At 37.4% G+C, this 24,284-nt stretch overlaps 2 protein-coding genes across 2 annotated transcripts in view; one reads left to right on the top strand and one right to left on the bottom strand.

Annotated features, from left to right (window-relative positions):
- LOC112055070 (uncharacterized) overlaps positions 1-11,405 on the bottom strand; it is a 76,842-nt gene extending 65,437 nt beyond the window's left edge. The window contains exon 1 of the mRNA XM_024095059.2: positions 11,224-11,405. The gene's annotated coding sequence lies outside the window, so the exon portion shown is untranslated. The remainder of the gene's footprint in view (positions 1-11,223) is intronic.
- A 5,726-nt stretch (positions 11,406-17,131) lies between these two features.
- LOC112055072 (TNF receptor-associated factor 3) overlaps positions 17,132-24,284 on the top strand; it is a 10,202-nt gene continuing 3,049 nt past the window's right edge. Inside the window, exons 1-8 of the mRNA XM_024095062.2 lie at positions 17,132-17,306; positions 18,762-18,875; positions 19,301-19,437; positions 19,865-20,078; positions 20,454-20,595; positions 21,123-21,292; positions 22,139-22,334; positions 23,618-23,733. Of these exons, the coding sequence (XP_023950830.2) occupies positions 17,208-17,306; positions 18,762-18,875; positions 19,301-19,437; positions 19,865-20,078; positions 20,454-20,595; positions 21,123-21,292; positions 22,139-22,334; positions 23,618-23,733 (1,188 nt within the window). The 5' untranslated portion in view covers positions 17,132-17,207. The remainder of the gene's footprint in view (positions 17,307-18,761; positions 18,876-19,300; positions 19,438-19,864; positions 20,079-20,453; positions 20,596-21,122; positions 21,293-22,138; positions 22,335-23,617; positions 23,734-24,284) is intronic.

Genomic DNA, 24,284 nt, shown 5'->3' with positions numbered 1-24,284 from the left:
AATAAGGGTAGGGCGATGATGAGGAAAGTAAGAGTTTTGTGGTAAGGTGGTAAGATTTATATTGCGGTTAGACTCGAGTGACAATGCAAGTAAAAGTGTTTGCAATATTAAATGACAACGATTGTCTAGCTGCCTTGATGTATTTGATTACATTTGAATTTATATACAAAACTAGCGGACGCCCGCGACTTCATCTACGTGGAAATCAATGTAAACTTACAACCTATATTTGTAAATATTATATATATTATATATTGAAAATAGTATACTAATATGTTACATCTTTGGAATAAATTCTATTATTATTATTTTATTATATTTCACAACTTCAAGGGTCGAATTTTATCATTGAATCACATTATATTTCGTATTTTTTAAGATTTATGAACAATTTTTTAAAAACGTAACTATGAAAATGGACAACTTTCCATACAAACTTTCAACCCCTATCTCACTCCCTTCTCTTAATATTTTAGTGATAAAAAGTAACCTACGTTCTGTCCCATTTATTATAATACCAAAATTCATCTTGATCGGTTCAGGCGTTTAGCCGTGAAAAGGTAACAGACAGACAGACAGACTTACTTTCGCATTTATAATATTACTTATAGATAAAATTGGAATGTCTGTTTGTAATTTTCACTAAACGCGTAATTTATGTTCGAAGAGTCGAGTGAAGTGCGGAGATTGAAAAGTAGGTATAGCGTTTTTTTTTTATTTTTTTTATTGTTTACTAGTTAGCCCTTGACTACAATCTCACCTGATGGTAAGTGATGATGTAGTCTTAGATGGAAGCGGGCTAACTTGAAAGGAGGAGGATGAAAATTCACACCCCTTTCGGTTTCTACACGGCATCGTACCGGAACGCTAAATCGCTTGGCGGTTCGTCTTTGCCGGTAGGGTGGTAACTAGCCACGGCCGAAGCCTCCCACCAGCCAGACCTGGACCAATTAAGAAAATCTCAATCGGCCCAGCTGGGGATCGAACCCAGGACCTCCGTCTTGTAAATCCACCGCGTATACCACTGCGCCACAGAGGTCGTCAAAATTCATCACGGCGTTGATGATGATGTTATAATAATAATCATCATTATCTGATGATGATTGTGATATAATATCATCATCATTATCTAGGCTCCCTGTAACCGTCGGTCAGCATAATGGGAGATCGACCAACGCTATGAGGATGATAATATCCTCATCGTTATCTTTCTAGGCTCCCCCTCTTACTTTCATATGAACCTACATAATATACAGGGTGCTCGGGAGTATTTCCCATAACTTCAAGGTATTAAACGATACCATTTATAACTGCATAACTAATATTTTATTAACTTAAAAAAAATATTATCTTTTCATACAAAGTAATTCAAATAATACCGACTATCCATGTAACAGACGCCTTTAGGTAGCAACGGACAACGTCGCATTTTAAAATATAAATAGGTACGTCATTGTTATAAGGATGCGTATATGGGACATATTTTAAGAACTTTTATACAAAAGAAATAATATTTACTCCGAAAATATTCATCTTACGAGTAGAACACAATATATTCCTTGAACGAACGAATTAGGTAACTTTTGTTAAAGAATATAACCCTAGAATTGTGGGAAATACTCCCGAGTGACCTGTATACTTATTAAGATAAAAATTTTAATAAAAAAAATTCAACCGACTTCCAACTTAAAAATTAGCCTAAACTAAAAAGCAAAAAATAACATCTTACCTACGTGCTACCTTCTGATCAGTTTGAAGGCGGTGCCAAGCCAGTGATGTTTTAATTTAAGCCTTTTAAATTACAAAATTTCTGTGGTTCTTTCAGAAACGGCTTTAATTAAAACATGACACTGGATTGGCACCGCCTTCAAACTGATCAGAAGGTAGCACGTAGGTAAGATGTTATTTTTTGCTTTTTAGTTTAGGCTAATTTTTAAGTTGGAAGTCGGTTGAATTTTTTTTATTAAAATTTTTATTTTTTAATTTTTAGTGTTAGCACACCTACTACACAATCCATATGGTTGGAAAGTTCTCATCAACATAAAATTTATCAAGTCCAACCACAAGGTTGCTACTGTGAACCGTCGAGGAGTTCCCCTAACTCTCCTTCATCTTCGTCACCAGACCCCTAATACAGTCACTACCTATCCAGGTGGAAAGTTCTCATCAATACAAAATTATCAAGTCAAAACACAAGGTAGCTACTGTGAACCGTCGAGGAGTTCCCTTAACTATCCTTCGTCTTCACCACCAGACCTCTAATACAGTCACAACCCATCTAGGTGGAAAGTTCTCATCAATACAAATTTATCAAGTCCAAACATAAGGTAGCTACTGTGAACCGTTGAAGAGTTCTCTTAACTGTCCTTCGTCTTCATCATCAGACCCTTAATACAGTCACAACTCATCTAGGTGGAAAGTTCTCATCAATACAAATAAATCAAGCCCAAACAAAAGATACCTGCTGTAAATCGTTGACGAGTTCCATCGTCTGTTTTTCGGCTTCATCATCAGACCAACTCCAGACCTTCATAAAATTGTAGTGGTTTTAAATACCTTATGGAAACACTAACAAACGCACTAGCCGTCCCTACGATTTTCGAAAGTTCCCCTCGATTTCTCCAGGATGCCATCATCAGATCCTGACATGAAAAAAATGGGACCACCCTGGAATCAAACCCTTCAAAACAAAAAAAGAATTTTCAAAATCGGTCCACAAATGACGGAATTATCGCTGGACATACATAAAAAAAAAAAAAAAAACATACATACAGCCGAACGTAGAACCTCCTCCTTTTTGGAAGTCGGTTAAAAATAAAGTTTTGCTTTACTTGACTTGCGTTATTTAATATTTTTGTCCAAGAAGGTTTCAAAAATGTAAGTTGAAAGTGAAATAAATGTAAACTGCTGTATTTAATCGATTTAAATTAGCACCATTAAAATATTTATGTTTTATAATATGTAAGTTATTTTTGTTTTCTCCTTGAAGTACTGTAAAAATAAATGTTATTTATCTGAGTCTTTGTGACATTTTGTTCTCATGCCCCTGAGATTGTTGTGATTATCCTTGCTTAAAATATTTGTCATTGTCATATTTCATCATAATAGTAAAAACTAAACTACTATATTAAACTACTCGCAGACGTAAATACAGTTAAGTAGGTATATAGTTACCTTGTATAAATGATAAAAAAATAAATACTTACAACTTGTAATTTATCATAAAATTAATATCCATTGATTAATCATGCCAAAGTGGCAGAATATCCATAAATAATTAATAGGTAATCAAGAACTATAAATTTTAATTTACCCTGTCTATAGACTATTATGCCATAGCATGTATGAAATAAATTATTGTTTACTTCCTCGTTTCTAATATCGACAAAGGTCTCGCATGCCCTTTCCGTTCTCAGTTCACTCTTCAATTTCAATAAATATAAGTGAAAAGCAGCTACCTGACCATCACTAAACCTACATAGGTCTTCATCTCCAAATACAAGGTCAGGCCACCCTCTTTATACATTCCTATAAAGCATACAGCGAGGTGAATCTAGGGTCTATAGACCACCACGCTGTTTCAATGCAGGTTGGCGGTTCATGGAGATAATGTTTGATTCAGTACAACACCACTAACTTCCCAACTATGGGCAAAAGATACATAATATATACATATTTGGGCTAGGAATGTCTATAGAAAATGTCTTGGAAGAGAACATAGGCGTATATAAAGCGGGACGGGGCTGAGCCTGGATGGGTAGTATTTTTCAGATTTAGCTATAAAAAAATCGCTTCAAGAAAATATGGTATTTTTCGGAATAACAGAAAAATATACGTTTATTTTCATAAAAACTATATAAAAACTATATTTGTTTGGATTTGTTGTATTTTTTGTAGTTGTTGTGTCATATTTTCACGTGCAATTTATAAATTATTGAAAACCTAAAGCTCGGATTTTAATCGTTTGCTTAAAACGAAACTCGATTATACGCTATTGCATCTAGTCAAAAATACTGTTTATATATTTTCAAAATAAAGATTTCTGTGTTGAAAATTAAGCTTATATTAATTTATATTATAAAGCTGAAGAGTTTGTTTGTTTGATTGAACGCGATAATATCAGGAACTACAGGTCCGATTTCAAAAATTCTTTCACTGTTAGATAGCCCATTTATCAAGGAAGGCTATGGGCTATATATTATCCCTATATTCCCACGGGAACGGAAACCACGCGGGTAAATCCCCGCGACGTCAGCTAGGTAATATAGCAGACCCCAAATATAGTAGAATCTATACTAATATTATAAAGAGGTAAAGTTTGTAAGTTTGTAAGTTTGTCACATTTTTTAAATGGGGTAATCTTCGGAACTACTGGTCCGATTTTAAAAATTCTTTCACCAGTAGAATGCTACATTATCGGGGAGTGCTATAGGCTATATTTTATATTGATATCATATATATTAGCCGAGTTATCACAGTTTTTGTCATACAGGTCGGACTGAAAATCCTCTTAAACAGACTTATTCGCATGCGCTGCCTTAACTATTGTGTAAAATTGAAATCAATGTATGGAGACTTTATGTATCTTTAAAAGTTCTACAAAAAAGTCCGCGACACCATATATCTATCTTCTATATATTAGCAGATATAGTACCTTTTGTGTTTTAAAAATTATTAATTTTATATACTTAGGTTTACGTCATTATTTATACAACTAAACTTTAATCCTTATTAAAATAAATGATTTAATAATCACAAGGATATTATGGAGATAAGATTTGCCTTTTACAGTATGTTAATTACTTAAATAGTTTCGGAGATAATACAAAATTTCTAAAAGACGCAGAAATTCCGCTACATGACGCCCCGCGCTTTCAATTACATAGTTCCCGTTCCCGTGTGAATATGGGGATCAAACATAGCCTATGACACTCGCAAATAACGTAGCTTTCTATTTAAAAACAATTTTCCAAATCGGTCCAGTAGATCCAGAGATTATCCCACTTTAGTTTCTTGGGAAATAGTCCTTTAGTCATCGCACCACGCTCAAAGGGCAGGACCGATTTTGCTAAAGGTAGGGGAAGGGTAGGGGTAAGGTAGGGAAGGTGTAGGGTACGAGTAGGTTAGGGTAGGGTAGGGGTAGTGTAGGGGTAGGGTAGAAGTAGGGGTACGATAGGGAAGGGGTAGGGTACGAGTAGGGTAGGGTACGGGTAGGGTAGAGTACGGGTAGGGTACGGGTAAGGTAGGGGTAGGGTAAGGGTAGGGTAGAGGTAAGGCAGGGGTAGGGTAGGGTTAGGGTTAGCGGTAGGGTAAGGGAAAAGTAGGGGCACAGTAGGGTTGGGTAAGTTTAGGTAGGGAGTAGGGTAAGGTAGAGGTAGGGAAGATGTGTACATAAGTAAAAGCGAAAGCGAAAGCATGACCGCTATCACACTAATATTTTAAAGACGAAAGTTTGTGTGTGTGTGTGTATGTTTGTTCCTCCTTTACGCTGCGGCTGCTAAAGCGATTTGGATGAAATTTGGAATGGAAATATATTTTATTCTGGATTAACACATAGGCTTTTCATCCCGGAAAAATCCATGGTTTCCGAGGGATTTCTAAAATTTTACGCGAACGAAGTCGCGGGCGTCCGCTAGTACTATATAATATAGTACGGTTGGCAACCCTAGTTATAATGTGAATGTGTAGGTATGTTAGCATTATCCTAATAAATGATTTCGATAATTCAGCCGCACATATTCGCTATGATATGAATGCAAATGTCAAACAGGTTTATGAGTTACATCAGATCAACGAACCAGTCGCGCGACCCAGATACGAGCCCCATGCCGGTGACATTGTGTACTGACGTGGGGCTTGCAGATTGCACTGACGACTGATATTGCATCTAAATAAGTTTAATGACATTTTTTGTCTATGAATAAAGCCCTTGAAATTCTTTTTGGATAAAAAAATTATAATCTCTCCATGATCCCCGTCCGCTGGAATATTGTCGTACCCACTCCTAACCAGTGTTGCCAGACGTCTCGATTTTGACGAGACCTCCCGGGATTTTATATCAAAATTAAATGTCCGTCGCGGGGCAGGTCCAGGTGATTTCTGTCTATTTAACGTTGTCTATTTGATTTAAGATTTCATATTTTTGATTAAAATGTCTATGGTTATCTTGTTTTACGATGTCCCGCTTTCGACGAAAGAATCCCGCTTTTTTCATTCAAAAAGTTCCTAAATACTTGGCAAAAAAATATCAGGCACGCTGCTCCTAACAGTCTTTGTCGCCGGCCACCGACTATTTGGGGGAATAGGAATCTTATTTACGAGTAGAATATATTATGGTAAATGTTTTGCAAAAAAAAGATTAATTCAGTGTCTAAGGCATTATTCAAGCATTAGGAAAAAATATATATGTGACATGAGACTAGCATTTTCGACTGACGACTGCTGTTTCGTCATTAAATATCTAGGTAGTACCTAGATATTTTAGGTTTTGCTGACTTAACATTTTTTGTCAATAAATAATGTCCTCAATCTTTGAAATACTGCATCCGAATAAATTATTCTGGTGACACGAGGCTTGCGACTGATATTTCATCAAAATAAGTGTAAGAACTTGCTGGCAATGTAATTTTTATCTATAAGGTAACCTCAATCTACAGAATATTGCATCAAGACAAATTACTCGGGTGACGTGACATGTGATTAGGATTTGACTGCAATTGACTAATGCATCAAAATAAATGTATGTGTATTTATCTGAATTGCTGACAGATATTTTTGCCTATATGAAATTGTAGGCGAAACCGCTATCAGATATTAATGATATTACTGGGGCCGACTGCTCAAAGTGTTCTCCGAGGCATGGGAGTGTAACAACAAAAATAGGCCGTTGTGGGAAGTCCATGCAAGAGACCTAATGTCTAGCAGTGGCCATTCATTGACTGATAATGATGATGGATGATGATTCGATCCACTGTTGAGAACAGGTCTTCTCTCAAAATGAGAAAGGAAGCCCCAATTGAGAGCGACAGACACGTAGAGAATTAAAAAAAATACCTAAGTAATTGGAATCTACGCCGTCTGACTCATAAGCAGAGGTTATATCCAATCCAGTTACTTTATAAATAACATTGTAATAATTTTGAAAATATTAGTCTCACAAATGATCCAAGCGTCGAGATGGATCGACAATCGTGCTGTTACGTAAATGCAAACGATAGTTAGACTTTGACGTAGCGTTTCATAATTATACAGGAAAGCACGCAAGAACAGGTTGGCGAAGAATAAGCAAGGTCACTAGGTATTACAGCATTTTGTTGAAGTTTTATGGTTTAATAAAAACCATTTGATTAAAGGGAACCATTGGAACTTTTAGTATGTAACTTACTGCTCGAATCCGACGATCGTCCGACGCAAAAAACAATTAAGTATGTTAAATATGTACCTACTGCAGTGATGTGCAGTTTGCATAAAATTTTCGACTAGGGTAAGCTAAAAAATAAATATTATCCTCAATACCGGTCACGAATAGGTACTTATTCCTTATGTTAAGTTATTAACAGTGCATTTCATAGACGTTGTAGGAGCACCCCTAGAGGATCATTCACTCGCTGTGTGTCAAGAAAGAAATATAAAAGAAATACCTTTTAAATTCGACACTTTTGGGGGTGCTACTTCTATGAACTTCTATGAATTTCACTGTAAGTGTCGATGCAGTATAGGATAGAAGCGAGTTTACTTAGAATAGGTAGGTACCTACAAGTATAATCTAGCAATACCTCTGATGGTTTCTACGCAGCCTCGTACCAGAACGCTAAATCTCGTGGCTGTACGTCTTTGCCCCTTATAGCAGCGTTGCCAGACGTATGTAATTATTCTTTTCTGCAAATTATTCTTTTGATTATATACGTATTTTTGACGATGTCCCGCTAAATCCTGACTTTGCAAAAAAAATCTGGCAATACTGCCCGATGAACCTAGCCACGGAAAATGCCTACCACCAGAAAAATATAGTCTTAGTATGTTTAAGATTTTCTCATATAGCCGTAGCAGGTAGGTATAATATATAGTAATGACAGTTTGTTTACCAGTTACATACGTCTGGGAAGTTGGTCGCGTGGTGCAACGGCAGACACAATATGGCGATTGTTTTGTGTCGAGTGGTTGCTAAACATTCTCTACATAATGCATCTTGTGATTACCTATACGATACCACGATTATAGAGTAAATGTAGGGATTCCCTTGATAATATTATTATAGTTTCAGCCTTTTTTAATCCCCGACACAATAAGAGGGGTGTTATAAGTTTGACGTGGCTCCATAGCTCTCGAACGGATAAAGTGATTTCAATTTAGTTTTTGTTTTGGATTAAAGGTGACTTACAGACGAGTGTTCTTAGACATGTTTGATGGAAATCGGTTGAGTCGTTTAAAAGTTGTGGGGGGTGAAAGTGGAGAAGAATAACCGAATGTCTGCAAATATCGAGTATTTTAGTGTTAAGTGCGGTCTCAAATTAAAGCAATAAAAGAGACTTGATCGAGAGTGTAATTAATAATTTCATGATATTCGGGGGTATTAAAACGTTTACAATGTTATGTTATTACTTATTACGATAATTAGCCGTCTTTGAAAAAAAAGGGATGGAAACTTGATAAACTTGAAGTTTAAATCATTAATTTAAATTACGTGCCCACATACAAATGATTTATTTAATCGCAAAATGCCTTATGTCGCATTTTGCGATTAAATAAATATAAACTGGCCAAGTGCGTGTCGGGATCGCGCACTAAGGGTTCCGTACAATCCTATACTAATATTACAAAGATGAAGAGTTTGTTTGAACGCGCTAATCTCAGGAACTACTGGTCCGATTTGAAAATTATTTCAGTGTTAGATAGACCGTTTGTCGAGGAAGGCTATAGGCTATATATATCATTCTCGTATTCTTACGGAAACGGGAACCACGTGGGTGAAACCGCGCTGCGTCAGTTAGTTGTGTATAAAAGCGACAAAAAATCACTTTTGCTGTAGCCTCCTGAAATATTTTTTTTATTTGGTTTTTAGAGCAGAAACACTTATATTGAGTGAACATTTCAACTAGCATCTAACTATCACAGTTCATGAGATACAGCCTGGTGACAGACGGACGGATAGACAGTGGAGTCTTATTAGTTGACGTTTTACCATTTGGTTGCGGAACTCTAAAACAACTTTAGTTAACGATGTAGCATGTCGAGGTACATCGACCTTGCTACCAGTATATTACAAAGCCAAGATGTGTGACCCAGTGTTTGTATAATTAAATATTTTAAATTATAAAACTGGCAGAAAAAGCACAAGTAATTAGTATCTTCCTACTAAGTCATGAATATTTTTCCATCGACCTTTGTTATGTGACTAAGCAGTATCAACCTAGCTAGAATGCACCAAATAAGTAGATATTATTATAAGTGTTGGTGCTTTTCTCAGGCGGAAATAACAGATTCTTAGATAATAATTAATGCGATTCCTTGTTTAGATATAATATATCTGTATGTAGTATATTGTATGTTAGGTATTTTTCTCAGTACTAATTTTTACTTGTTTCCTATTTACAAATAAACATAGGTACCTAATAGACACCGAATCTAACAATAACATTACAATTCTAAAAAGACCCCTACAAAATACATTACAATATTATAACTCGGTTTCTATTAAGCTACCTCGCCATACGGCTCGGGCCCTAAATATACCTAGTGTTTTTCAGATAGCATTGGTACGGTGACAATTGCCATAAGACGTTCATAATACGTACTAACATCGTGAATCGCTGCAAACTTTTAAGCGTGAAATTAACTGTCACCGTAACCATGCTATCTGAAAAACACTATAGGTATTTTTAGGGCCCGAGCCGTAAGGCGAGGTAGCTTAATTGAAACAGAGTTATATTGTAATGTATTTTGCCCCCGCCTCACGTGATACACTCTTGTTTTCACTACAATTTCAAAGTAATAAAATAATTCATAACAGTATAAGTTGTAACCCACTTGATATCATCGTTACAGTGGGGTCAATACAGTTTTCGAAACGGGACATTTTGGGACCCCAATGTCTATCGGCTGTTCGGTCTATGTGTCTCGCAAATTGCCAATTCAGCTTTGCGACATTTTTGATCTATGTCGGTAGCTTTAGTTCTTCTACGATTTCCCCATTACTAATTAGTGTAATCTATCGCTTGACTGTTGTGTAAAGGGTGGGATAGGTACCTCTTCAGAAGGCAGTAGGCCTTGAAACGACACTTAAGTCTTAAATAAATATAAATATAAAATTTTAATAGTGTGTTGTATTAACATTTATATTACTTCTTACAACCATTGTTATTTTTAATAATTAACATTATTATCTAAATGAGAGAATAATAATATTCTTCAATAAAAAGACTAATTATTATTATAAGCTAGCAGACGTCACGCAGTTTCACCCGCTTTATGCCACATAAAAATTTACGGGTTCTTCTCACGTTCACTGCTCAGTAAAACGTAAACGTTAACGTAACGTTAACGTTAACGTTAACCACTTACATATTTCCAACTAATTTGAACAGTTTTGAAAGAATCCCTAGGGTGACCAAGTTATATTTTTTTCGGATTTCTCAGATTTTTCCAGCTTGATTCAGTTTTTTTTTTATGCTGTAGCTGCTATAATTGAGACTTTAAAGATCTAAGTTTTTATTAAACTTATCGGATTAAATTATCAATGTACTATGATACCGTTTTTATAAACATTGTTTTATTTGTTTTCTAGAAGAAGCCTTGAGTGTAATAATTATTCGGTATTTGTCTTTCATTACCCTATTTATAAAAAATGTCCTTTTAAAAATGTATGAAACTGAAATGTACCATCATTTTAAAAAGTTATAAATTAATTAATTAGGTGATATACCTACTTATCTACCATTTGCCCTTTATCCATTAATTATGGGACACCTGTATAATATATGGTTAATTAACGACCTTAATTTTAAAATAATAAATAAAAAAAAACATCTTTCTCCTTTTCTGTCATCCAAATTCATCTTCTTCATGCCACATTACAAAAAAAACACTAATTGCTTCAAACAGATACCTGCGAATATTTTCCTTACCATAAAAAATTAAAAGTAAAAACGCAGAAAACATTATGCACAAGGTAAAAGTACTTCTACCTACCAAATCTTAAGTCAAAATTAAGCAACAGTAACTTACAACAACGCCAAAAAGTTGAATAATCTTCTCTGTTCGCACACAACACAACACCGTTTACATTCAAATACAAGTGGAATTTAAATTGACGTGTTACAATAACTCAAATTTATAAAACTCGCGATGTATGTTTCGTTTGAGGAGCAAGAAACGGCACCTTCCTCCACAACGGTCGAGTTCGCACTGCTGAGGTGAGTTTTTGAATTGAATTGAATTGAATAACGAATAAACAAAGCCTTCGCGCTTCGACAGTGTGGTACAGCCACGCAGCCGCGTCACAACACAGCCTCAGAGATGGCATGATAATGTAGCTTCACACGTTTCCCTATCAATACAAACCACTTGGCGTGCACTTACCGAGTGTAAAGTATTCCTTATTCTTATTGAACTTCTGTGAAATGAGTATGACCTCTGCCTTAGATTCGGATCCGTAGGTCCTGCGTAGGTACGAATCCGGTCCGGGGCTTGCACTTCCAACTTTTCAGCTATATGCATTTTAAGAAATTAAACAATCACGTGTCTCAAACGGTGAAGGGAAAACATCGTGAGGAAACCTGCATACCTGAGAATTGCCTATCTTAATTATCTAGGTGTGTGAAGTCTGCCAATCCGCAATTGGTCAGGGTGGCGGAATAAGGCCTAACCCCTAAATTAAGAAAATACTCTGGTATGCAGGTTTCCTCACGATGTTTTTCCTTCACCGTTTTGAGACACGTTATATTTAATTTCTTAAAATGCACACAACTGAAAAAGGAGGAGGTGCATGCCCCGACTGGATTCGAAACCACACCCTACGGAATCGGGGGCAGAGGTCATAACCACTGGGCTATCAAGGCTCGCTTAAATATTGAGAGAAAACTTAGAAGAGCACTCATTTCGTTATCAGAATGTCACTTATAATACCGGTATCGTGCAATTTGCATAATTTGTAAGTGGGTAGTTAATTTTGATGTAACTTTGCATATCGGCACAATAATGTCGCTATTGTTGACCTCGCGCTCGTTTGCTTTGGGAGCAGCGAACGAAATTATGGTTAATGGCCAACTGAACCGGTATTTGGAAATAAGGTTATTGTTACATTTTTTAATTTAAAACTAGTTTTTTTAATTTTTACCAATCAAGTTTTTAAACATAGTCGTCTGTGTTAGGAATTTGAAGTTCCAAGCAATCAAGAGTTTCAGGTTTGACAGCTGATTGAGGTTTTCTTAATTGGTCTGGCTGGTGGGAGGCTTCGGTTGTGGCTAGATACCACCCTATCGGCGATGACGTTTCGTATGTAAGTACGTATATATCGCATTATCACTTACCATCTGATGAGACTGCAGTCATGGGCTAACTTGTATAGAATTAAAAAAACTACACCACCTTGAAGTACGCCGCATGCGTGTCGTCATCATGATCTTGATGGGAATATCACCATAAAATGAAAATGACTATTCAAAGTGAACTAAATAGTACATTCTAACTTAATTGCTTTACGATTTGTGTTATAATTGAATAAATTTTGACTTTTACTCAGATAACAAGACGCAGCAGGAAGCTCTTCGTCATCCATCGTACTCATCGGAAGTTGCCCCAAATTTATATTTTTTCCAAATTTGGACAATTTTAGTGAGAAGAAATTCAACATCCAAGATGCAGTGCAATTCGCTTTCGCTGACTTTATCGTCTCTCATCCGACAGTCTACTACAGTAAATGGATTACTCTATACTAATATTATATAAAGAGGAAAGATTTGATTGTTTATTTGCATTGAATAGGCTCTGAAACTACTGAACCGATTCAAAAAAATTCTTTCATTGTTGGGAAGCTACACTATCCCCGAGTACTATAGGCTATATTTTATCCCCGTATTCCTACGGCAACGGGAACCACGCGGGTAAAACCACGCGGTGTCTGCTAATATTAAATGAACTGCCTTTATGTCAAACTTGTACTAATTTGATAGTAAAAATCATTTGAATTACGTAAAACTCAACCATTGTAATTCATTATGAGCTTGTTAATACGACGCGGCATAATCCACGCTTGGAGCGGTGATTATTCAAGACTTCTAAGCATATAACGGTTTGTGACGTCACGCCTAAGCCTTGTCCGCGACATTTGAACATAATTAGAAATGTCGAATCAATTAAGATGTTGATCTTTCGATAAAGGCCTTATGAGCATTTCTGTTATAGTCAGCTTACGACTATTAAAAAACACTTAACACTTGGGTATATCCCAGAATAAATTTATTGTATTACTAGCGGACGCCCGCGACTTCGTCTGCGTAAAACTTGATGTAAACTTTCAACTACCCCTACCCTACCCTACTATACTCTACTCCACCCCTACCCTACCCCTACCCCGTTTTCTAATTATTATTAATGTGAACTTTATACAATATCAATAAAGCTCAAATTGTTTATTGACTTAGAAAACATTTTTATGGGAAAAAGAAAATTATTCGAATTTTTCTCGCCCTAAAAACCATCCTAGAACTTCAATGAAAATTAAAAAAAAAGAATTGGCCAAATTGGTCCAGGCGTTGTTGAGATAAGCGCTTACCAACGCATTTTGCGATTCATTTTTATATTATAGATACTTGTTCATATGTGTTCTGTGGTATTAGCACAGAAAACATATTAGGTATAACGGGCCTTAGGTAATGTGCGCCCATGGTATGTATAAACGGAATGCCTTATTGGTCCAGTAGTTAATTTATATGGTTTTGGATCTCGCAGTCCTGCGTTTGACCCCTGACTTGGGCTATGAAATACTGAGCATATTTTTTTCTATTAATGATTCTTAGCCCGAGATCACTAACTTATTTTTCAACGCTTAACACTAACCTTCGTCGCTTCGACTACGGTATTTAATAATTGGGGTTAGGGGGTGTTATTTAAATAAAAAGTGTACATGTATGTATGTTATTATAATAAAGTAGAGTATTTATTTTTTAAGTCACTTACGTGTAATATTTTTCAATCAATCAGCCTTCTGAAAGTTATCGTAATTTCATGCAAAATTAACAATAGCAACATTTTAAAAGTTCGTTCATAATATAAAATATAACCAAAATCAGAAAAACTAACGTCAAATATTTAAAAAAATGAACCTATAAAACAAATAAATTGAAAATTTTGGTAAAAAACTACGAACTTGTACATTTGTGGCTGACGTTAAGTTTGTGCTCCCCGCACAACCATTTTTAGTCATGCCGTGCTTCGCGGATGGACATAATATATTTATAATTATATATTTTTTTTATACAGGACCTGGAATACAAATCAGCCTCATGATTTTCTCCAGCCTCAATAATTGTAGAACTCGAACTACTTCCTTGTACTGCCTCCTGCCATCTATACTAATATTATAAAGCTAAAGAGTTTGTTTGTTTGATTGAACGCGCTAATCTCAGGAACTACTGGTCCGATTTGAAAAATTCTTTCAGTGTTAGATAGTCCATTTATCGAGGGAGGCTTTAAATCCCCATATTCCTACGGGAACGAGAACCACGCGGGTAAAACCACGCGGCGTCAGCTAGTGTTCAATATTTGTGTAATTGAGTCCCGCAATGCAGTTCGAAGGGTTGGTATGGTTATTGTTTTGCTGACGCTCACTGAGCCACACTCCAAGTCCCCAAAACCATGTTAGCGCTTTGCAACGAAAATTACCATGTTTGCGTTTTGTTAATCACTAGCTAAATAATTTCCATTGAAACAAAATGAAGGAAATAAACTGTTAAAAGTATAATGCTTACAAATTATAATTGATATCAACAATTAATTAGGTACGTTACCAGTTAAGTTGTTAGTGGTTTTACTGTAAAGATAACATCTTAATATTAATTGTTTTACTTCTGCAGTTAGGTAAGGCTAAACGTTACTTCCTTCCTTGCTAACTATTTTGTATAATGTAGGTATCTATTAGCCGACGCCTCAAGTAGTTGCCGTTCCCCTGGGAAATAAAACCTATGACACTCGCAAATAACGTGGCTTTTTGGCAGGAGATTTTTTTAAGATCGTTGTAGTTTCAGAGATCACCCCCTAAAACCACTAACTTTACCTCTACTAATTGACTTACCTTTATAGAGAGTAAAGACGTAAAGAAGAGTAAAATCAAATGTTAAGAACCCTGAACCTCGTGATCTTAGGCCGCACAGTAACCACTACTGGACCAACGGGGCCAATAAAACAAACACAGAATACCTACTCCTCAATATTTTTAATAGCAATGATGCCTATTAAGGAATATATGAATAAAATTATTCTAAGCACAGGACCTCGCTCAATAATAAAATATTAAAATTGTTTTGTATTATCTGTAAGGAGTCCACTCTAGATGGGCGTCGGAGGCTATCCTAACTAATAAAATATAGTTTCCAATGTGAGTTTGTTTGTTTAATATGTTTCTACGCCTGAATCACTAAATTTATTTCACCAATATAAAGCTACATTATCAGTGAGTAACATAGAATATTATATTTTATTTCCGTATTCTCACGGTATAAATAAATATATCCCATATTTATTTATAATTATTCGGAAGTAGTAGTAGTAGACGGCCTCCGTGGCGCAGTGGTATGCGCGGTGGATTTACAAGACTAAGGTCCTCGGTTCAATCCCCGACTGGGCCGATTGAGGTTTTATTAATTGGTCCTGGTCTAGCTGGTGGGCGGCTTCGGCCGTGGCTAGTTACTACCATACCCAACAAGTTAGCCCGCTTCCATTTTAAATTGCATCATCACTTACCATCAGGCGAGATTGTAGTCAAGGGCTAACTTGTAAACAATAAAAAAATACGCCGGTAAAACCGCAAGGCGTCCACTAGTATTGTTTTATTTTTTATTTACACCAATTCACACCAATATTCAAAATCCCACCTTGACCCAAAATTAAATAACAACAGAACAAAACCAGCAGTATTGGCTTGTTATCTCTTATCACTGTTATCATATCAGGTGTCGCAGATAACCCATCTGACTCATTCAACAGTGCGCGGTGGGCGTAGTCGCCACATTGCCTGCCAGTTGAAAATTCACCTCGGTTTCAAACCTAATATACCTAAATAATAAAACAAATAAATTGTACAAATCAAAGTATTTTTGAAATTTTAGTGATTGTTTTAAGTGACGTCATTATGTGGATTTACTTTGTTTCTCAAATAGTACATTAGTGAGAGATTAAACGGTGCATTCCAACGATTTGTATGTAAATAGATAAATTAGATTAAATGATCTACTTTCTAGAATATTTTGTTTCCTAGCTTTGGATATTAGTGAAAAAGACAAAAAACAATATAAAAAAAATCTAAAATAAGTATTTTGTTTTTTTGTTTTTGTTAGTTTTCCTATATTATTATTTCCTATATTAGTATTTAGTTTATTTAGTTTATTAGTATTAGGTAAACAGAGAGCCAAAATTAAAAAAAAAAACTCGTTTTTAACCACGCTTGTAACTGAAATTTTGTAATATTTCCTTTTATCTTTCTTTCGTAAAAATACTTTGTTGTGTTCCCATTAAAATATACAAAATAAAAAAAAATCACTTAATACATTGGGCATTTTTATCGATAAAACGATCTCTCTCTCACAACCTTTCATGAGAGGATTTGTGAAAAATTAACATTAAATTTTACCTAGGTACATACCAGCGGTAAAGAGTCCATACTGGCCGATTTCCGCCGGGTTACCTTTGAAAAATCCACACATACATATAAATATATATGTATGGATGTATGAGAAAACGAAGTTTGTATTAAGCAGTATAAATTTCCTTTTCTTTGGAACGGCTTACCTTTGTCAAAGTTCTATTCTTCGCCGTTAATCGTTCTCCGGAAAACTATAGACATAACGTGAAGTGTTGTTCCCCCCGGTGACGCCGCTGAGGTCCCATAAGGAGCCTACGGCACTTACACAATCAGAAAAAAAAAAAAAAATTGAAGTGTTGTCATCAAAATTGGTACAAATGTGTGGTGTTGCTTGGTGAAAATCGGCGCCAAAATGAGCATAAAGCGAGTGGAGACAGATGCAGAGCCACTGCGTGCTAAGGACAGTCCTTGCTACTTCTGCAACGATGCCTTCGAGATGGGGAAACTGCAGGTCAGTAGACATACCAACTCATGCTGTGGCGTGCACGAGGGTTTTGATTAGGGTAACTCATTTTATGAAGTCATCATCACCATTATCAACCCATATTTGACTCACTGCTGAGCACAAGTCACCTCTCGGAATGAGAGAGGTTAGGCCAATCGTCGACCACGCTGGCCCAATGCGGATTGGCAGACTTCACATACGTAGAGAATTAAGAAAATTCTCTGGTGTGCAGTTTTCCTCACCGTTTGAGACGCGTGCTATTTAATTTCTTAAAATGCACACAACTGAAAAAGTTGTAGGTGCATGCCCCGGACCGGATTCGAACCCACACCCTCCGGAATCAGCGGCAGAAGTCATATCCACTGGGCTATCACGACTTATTATATAAAGTAAGTAGGTATACTACAATAGGTAAGGATGATAGCTAATTATGGAGTACGGTCAAGGTTCTCAATTGTCTAAGTAAGATCTATGACACAACAGCTTCACAGTTAAGGGGCTTAGCCCAGGTCATAGATTCGATTCCTGGCCGTTGGACTGTTACCGTACCCACTCCTGACTCTTCTCGACAAGGTAATTATTGTTATATTAAAGAAATTAAGGTTACTTTTAATTTATAAATAAAATAGTAGTTAATCTGTAGGTGCGTTTACGAATCATGCAGTCCTGGGTTCGTATCGTGGCGGGTTGTGAAATATTGAGATTTTCTTTCTCTAAAGAAATTCTTAAAAACACCAACCTGCATCGAAACAGCGTGGTTGGCTTAACCTCCAAATTTATGTTTTTAAGAGAGCCTAGCCCGGTAGGCCATTTCAATTAGGCTGAAGTTTCAATAACAGTATAATATCTGCAAATAAATGTAGAATGTAGCTTTATTTACTTGCCTTGATAAAAATTTACCGATGACCTTATTAAAAACTTCTCATTTTTTTAACAAAAACATCAAAACAAGATTGATGAAAAATGAGGCTACGAATGTGAGGTCTCACTCTTAAATGACCTCTCGTTTATGATCAAGGTGCACAATACTCGGTAGGTATTTTTATAAAAATAGTACCCAAATAAAATAATAGTGTAGGTCTTTAGTCGTACCTATACGCCGAAAGTCAGAGAGATATGATAAAATTCCATTTTGATAAAACACACTTTGCTAAATAATTTTGTAAACTAATATAAATTCAAAGGCAGAGAGGCTCTGATGCCTATCGATTTTAAATGTCAAAAGAAGTAGCATTTTCGAAATAAATATCAATTTGCGACTGATTAGCCAACCACCCATTGAATAAAATCTTTTTAACAAAAAAATTTAACCGACTAAAAATCGAAAAATAACATCGTCGCTATGTCCTTTCTATTGATCGGTTTGAAGGTGGTGATATGCCAAACAGCATTTTAAAGTTATAACTTATTTTGAGAACCTCCTCCTTTTTTGCACTCGGTTAAAAATAAAGATATTTCCAGAATCACCTAAAACAATGCGGCAGCATACTGGAGCAGTGCCCGCTGCGCTGCGGCGCCTGGATACAGAGGAAGCATCGCGACACGCACGTCAAGGAGTGCCCGCAGATGGAGAAGGTACATAAGAGCTGATAAGTTTATTTATGATTGCCTCAATGATTTGATTAATCTAAGAAGGATCACAAGATTCCACGCATAAATCCTGAGTCGGGCTGTATTATTTAACATAAAAAATATATAAATCTTTAATCACTACTAAATATAAAATATTTCGTTCCCTTTAATCTCAACTTCCTTTTAAACCTTACCCAGCGTTACGAGTATATACGAGTACCATACTAGTTTACGCCTTACTTTTTGTTGTTTTGTTTGGTACTTCTTCACGCCTCGAATACTTAATAGTTTTAGCTGACTCCCTACCCTAGACTTGCACATAGGCTATTTAATGCCGGAAGAATACATGGTTTTCGCGCACAGAATGGCGTCCGCTAGTAAAATCTAATCTGATGAAACAATTACAAGTAATTACCACAATATTCCAGACCAAGGACATAGCGTCCCCCAGTCACGCACGTCTGTCAGACCCCGCGCCACCGCCGCTGGCCCACACGTGGAACCCCAGCTCCGTGGCGCTGGAAGAATGCGTCAGCTTCCTGGAGAAGGAATTCACTTCAATCAGGTAAGTAGGACATTACCTTATGACATACCCCTATACTCCTACAATTGGCCTGCAGCTTACAATGCGTAAGCGATCTAATAGCTTTAAACATAATCTATGAATCTATGAAACAAACTGAATCGACTCCAACAATTTTAATGAAATTTAGGGGGGTTTCAAGGGCGATAGAATGATCTAGCTGGGCCTAGACTAAATTTTTAGAAAAAGTACCAAAAATACCGATCAATCGATCAGTTACCCAGATATTATCTATATCGAGAAAAAGACGTTAGCAACCAATAACAGCGGAATTGATATTATTGCATTCTCCCATTCCATCCCATCGCAACGAACATTGAGATATGATGAACATTGATCAGTATGTTGGGCCTTAGGAGGGAGATAGCCTAGACTATAGAAAAGCTGATAACCGTGACTTATGATTCAGACTAAGCCTCGCCGAAGAGTCCAGCCACCGCGACCTACAGTCCACCGAGCTAGAGAACCTGCGCTCCAAGCTGGTGCTAGTGGACGAGCGCGCGCAGCACTTCCTGTCGACCCTGGTCTCCCTCCGAGCAGCCGTAGACGATGAGGCGGAGAGGGCAGCTAACTGGGCTGCGCAGTTTAAGCATGATCTGGCCAATGTGCAGTTAGCTTTACAGGTAATAAGGGAACCTTGGGATCATAATTTACCATAACCAGTTAACATTTAGGATTGCACGCTTTAAACACAACCTGGTTAATGTAGCTTGGAAACGAGAATTGCAGTCTCTATCAGCATCAAGCAGTAGAACCTTCGGGTCATAACTTACCAGAGACACATTCACGAGAACAATTAAATTAAAAGCCTTAATAGCTCCTCCATTAAGGCTCTGAACTCGAGGTTTAAATTTCGATAACCAACCATTCCACCGGTGGAATTACACTCCTAGAACTTTACGTTCAGTTGTAGAGAGAAAGGTGATGTTATACAGCTTGAAAATCATTTCATGGGTCACAACTTTATAACAATAAAACCATGGGTTCTCATCTTTCAGGAGCTCCAAAGCCAGCAGTTGTCCACAGTGATGAGGCTTGAGAGCGCAGTCAGCAGCCTGGTGCACGAGCAGCACGAGCGGGAACTGCTGGAGCAGGCGTTGACGCAGCATGACAATAGAATCAGGACTATCAAGAGTCTGGGTAAGCGAAGTCTAATTTTCTAACAGCTCCAGAGCCAGCAGTTGTCCATAGTGTTGAAACTGATTTGTTTGTTTAAATTGAATAGGCTCTGAAACGACTGAATCGATTTGAAATATTCTTTCACCATTAAAATCTTCCATCATTCCTGTGGGAGAGGAAGAAATAAATGAACATTATTTATACGTTCTGCCACACATCCTCTCCATTCCATGCCGGAAATCCGCGACTTTGTCCGCTCTTAGACCTGATTAATCCGGCCCTGTCGGAATACCCGTTCTTAGAGGAGGTCTACTAAGTATAATATGGCTGTCTGCCGTTCATATTTTTACGTTAGGCGGTTTTCGATATTTTGTAATAAGTAACCTGACTCAACGTCTTTAAATAGATAGATTAAAAACAGTCAGCATGTTGTAGAGGATGATAATTACATTACTTTATGTAATTATATGTGTGTGTGTGTGTGGAAGAGGAAAGAGAGAGAATGTTTTTCAATGACTTCATAATTAAGGTCATTTGGTATTTTTCAGAGGAAATAATAGACTATATAAAGCAGACGGTGGAAGAGGAGAGAGAGAGGAACGCAGAGAGTCGCGCCATGCTGGAGACTGAGCTGATGGAAGCACGCAGGTCTTCGGAGCAGGTCGCCCAGCTGTCAGTACTGCGGATGCAGATACAGAACACTACTGCTGAAAGACCTGTAAGTTCTGGTGGCGAATTCAAGTTGTGGGAAGTTTCTACTATGACTAGAACCTGCCAAGTGATAAAATATCCTTTATATTCGGATCACTTTCGGATCAGTCCATTCCAAAAATTCCAAACACTGGGTCGGGGTTTTCTTTCAAGTTTTTCTTTCTTCCATGAAATCTAGAATATTTAAGACCGCTCGGCTACGTACAGTATGCAATGATACTTACTACTAAGAAAATCTACTTACTTAGGTACTCTTCACCATTTTCTGTAAGTGTCGGATAGCCTAAGTTTGGTCATTTTCTCATTTTATGTCAAATGTCATCAAGACAAAATTTGTAAGTAAGCTATTAGACAGATTATCAGGTGGTAAAATCAGGCACTTAAAGTTATGGATGTCAGAAGTAAAGAAAAATATGTAAGCAGTAGGTACATAATGCAGGCAAAACTCGTCACTTTAGACTATCCAAATAGGTACTTAGCTTGAAATAACTTGCGTCTGCGCCGCACGGTGCTATTCCATATCGATATTTTTATAACGAGTTTCGAATTTACCTATATATCTCTCTGTATATCACGAAACTATAGAATGAGAAAGATAGCGATGAATTCGAAACTCGCACTTGCGAGTTATACAAAACATCGTTATATTCTGGAAAGTTCATGATGCGAGCGACGGGCGGAAAGACTGCGTTACGTTACGAACGAAGTTGCCAAGGTATAGAGAATAGCCGTGTAGATTTCATTTACGAACTTGTAGTGATGTTCACATCGCCGCGTCCCTTTATTTCGTACCTCCACGGTACACCGCGGACGAATTGATTTAGCTTTAGTGCAATACATTTTTACGTTTCAGGCAATAGATCGTCTAGCAGTCCTGGAAGTGGCGACGGCAGACGCGCGCGCAGAAACTGCGGAGCAAACTATGAGAATGGACAAAGTGTCCCGCGACCTGAGAGCCCTGACCAAGTCGTACCACAAGATGCGCAGCGAACTGGCGGACTTCCAGGCCAGGGTCAGTTTGGACAACCCTGACCTTGGCGGAGATAACGGTAACACAATCAATTTTAACTTGTTACTAAATACATAAAAGTACAAAACCACCGTTCAGTCCCCAACAAAATAAAAAGAGAATTTCAAAAAACTGATAAATCATGACTTTCAATAAAGCAAACCAGTGTCAGCTCCTGTTTACCTGACAGCGTCCTGTGTTATATAAATAAGGATTCATTCAGACAATATTTAAAAGTTTTAGTAGGAGATGTAAGACAAATCACGGATTTATGGGATTCTGGTGCGTGTATCAGTAGCAAGAGTAGTATAAAATATCAATTGAGCCTTAAATTATTGTATGCAAATATATTACGTAAGCACCAAAACAAGTAGATACTTACCCATAATTCCTCTATCCGGCTATTTACCATAAGCGGCACTTAAAGTATAGTTTGCATGTAGTTAAGGCCGTGACGGTGTGATCATAGGCGTGGATCCTTGTCAAGGTCATGGGTGATGGGATTAATTTTACACTAATAATAACTAGCAGAGTTCGTCAACCTTAATAAAAAGAGGCCTATATGCCGCATGTACCTTAATTCACTCGCGAAAACAGCATGAAATTTGGTCCATTACCTACGCCAGTCACTCACAATTGACGGCCTCCGTGGCGCAGTGGTATGCGCGGTGGATTTACAAGACGGAGGTCCTGGGTTCGATCCCCGGCTGGGCAGATTGAGATTTTCTTAATTTGTCCAGGTCTGGCTGGTGGGAGGCTTCGGCCGTGGCTAGTTACCACCCTACCGGCAAAGACGTACCGCCAAGCGATTTAGCGTTCCGGTACGATGCCGTGTAGAAACCGAAAGGGGTGTGGATTTTCATCCTCCTCCTAACAAGTTAGCCCGCTTCCATCTTAGACTGCATCATCACTTACCATCAGGTGAGATTGTAGTCAAGGGCTAACTTGTAAAGAATAAAAAAAAAAAAAAAAAATTTAATTTACCATGAATCCAAGTAGGTAAGAGTCATTCTTTGCTGAACAGATACCTATTTAAAATCAAGTGGTAACATCGGACAGTTATCGGAAGCACCAAAGTGTGGACGATGGCTTGGGAGGAATACGCCTTACCATGGTTCGCTAACGTTCATGATGTTTGACCATAGTTTGAATATGGTCATGAATTTTGTTCCTTGGCCATATTATTGTCTCTCTCTCCGCGTCGTGTTCCTCATTACTGAGGGTCGTGACCCCTATCTCACATTCATAACTTTTTTCCGCACGATGTCACGCCATGCGGCTCATATTATTGTACACTTACTTAAAAGCCTGTTTTTGTCCCAGGCCACCTAATCTGGAGGATAGACAACTACTCCACGCGCATGAAGGAGGCCAAAGACAACGATGCTATATTGACCAGCCCTCTCTTCCGGACTAGTAAATATGGCTATACATTAAAGGTAGGTACTATAATTATTTATTCCGTATACTGTTATTCCACCTCGTGTTACGTGACGAATGATGCCAGTTTGAGATGGCAGAGGATTAGATGAGGGGTAAAATTAGATACCTAGTTTATTTAACCCAAAATTATAAGTGTTTATGTAGTATTATTCAACCCAGCCAGGCTTTCCTTAGGCTGCCTGTCCACCAAAGCGGAGCGAGGCAGCGGAGCGGAGTTGCGTACTGTGTCTGTCCACCGGAGAGGAGCGAGGCTGCGGAGCAGTGTGAGAAAGTAATTCGAAGCCGAGTTGCAGATATAATTCCCCGCTCCGCTTACCGTTTTTATATGATTTTTTAAACTAGCTCGCAAGTCTCTGTCCACTTGAGAGGAGCTCACACTAATATTATAAAGGCGAAAGTTTGTGTGTAAGTGTGTAAGTATGTTTGTTCCTCTTTTACACTGCGGCTACTGAAGCGATTTGGCTGAAATTTATAATGGAAATAGATATTACTTTGGATTCACACATAGGCTACTTTTCATCCCGGAAAAATTCATGGTTCCTGCGGG

This window comes from Bicyclus anynana, chromosome 23, assembly GCF_947172395.1.
Source record: "Bicyclus anynana chromosome 23, ilBicAnyn1.1, whole genome shotgun sequence".
Classification (NCBI taxonomy): Eukaryota; Metazoa; Arthropoda; class Insecta; order Lepidoptera; family Nymphalidae; genus Bicyclus; species Bicyclus anynana.
Note: the sequence above shows the minus strand (reverse complement) of the source record. Positions and strands in the feature narration are given on the sequence as shown.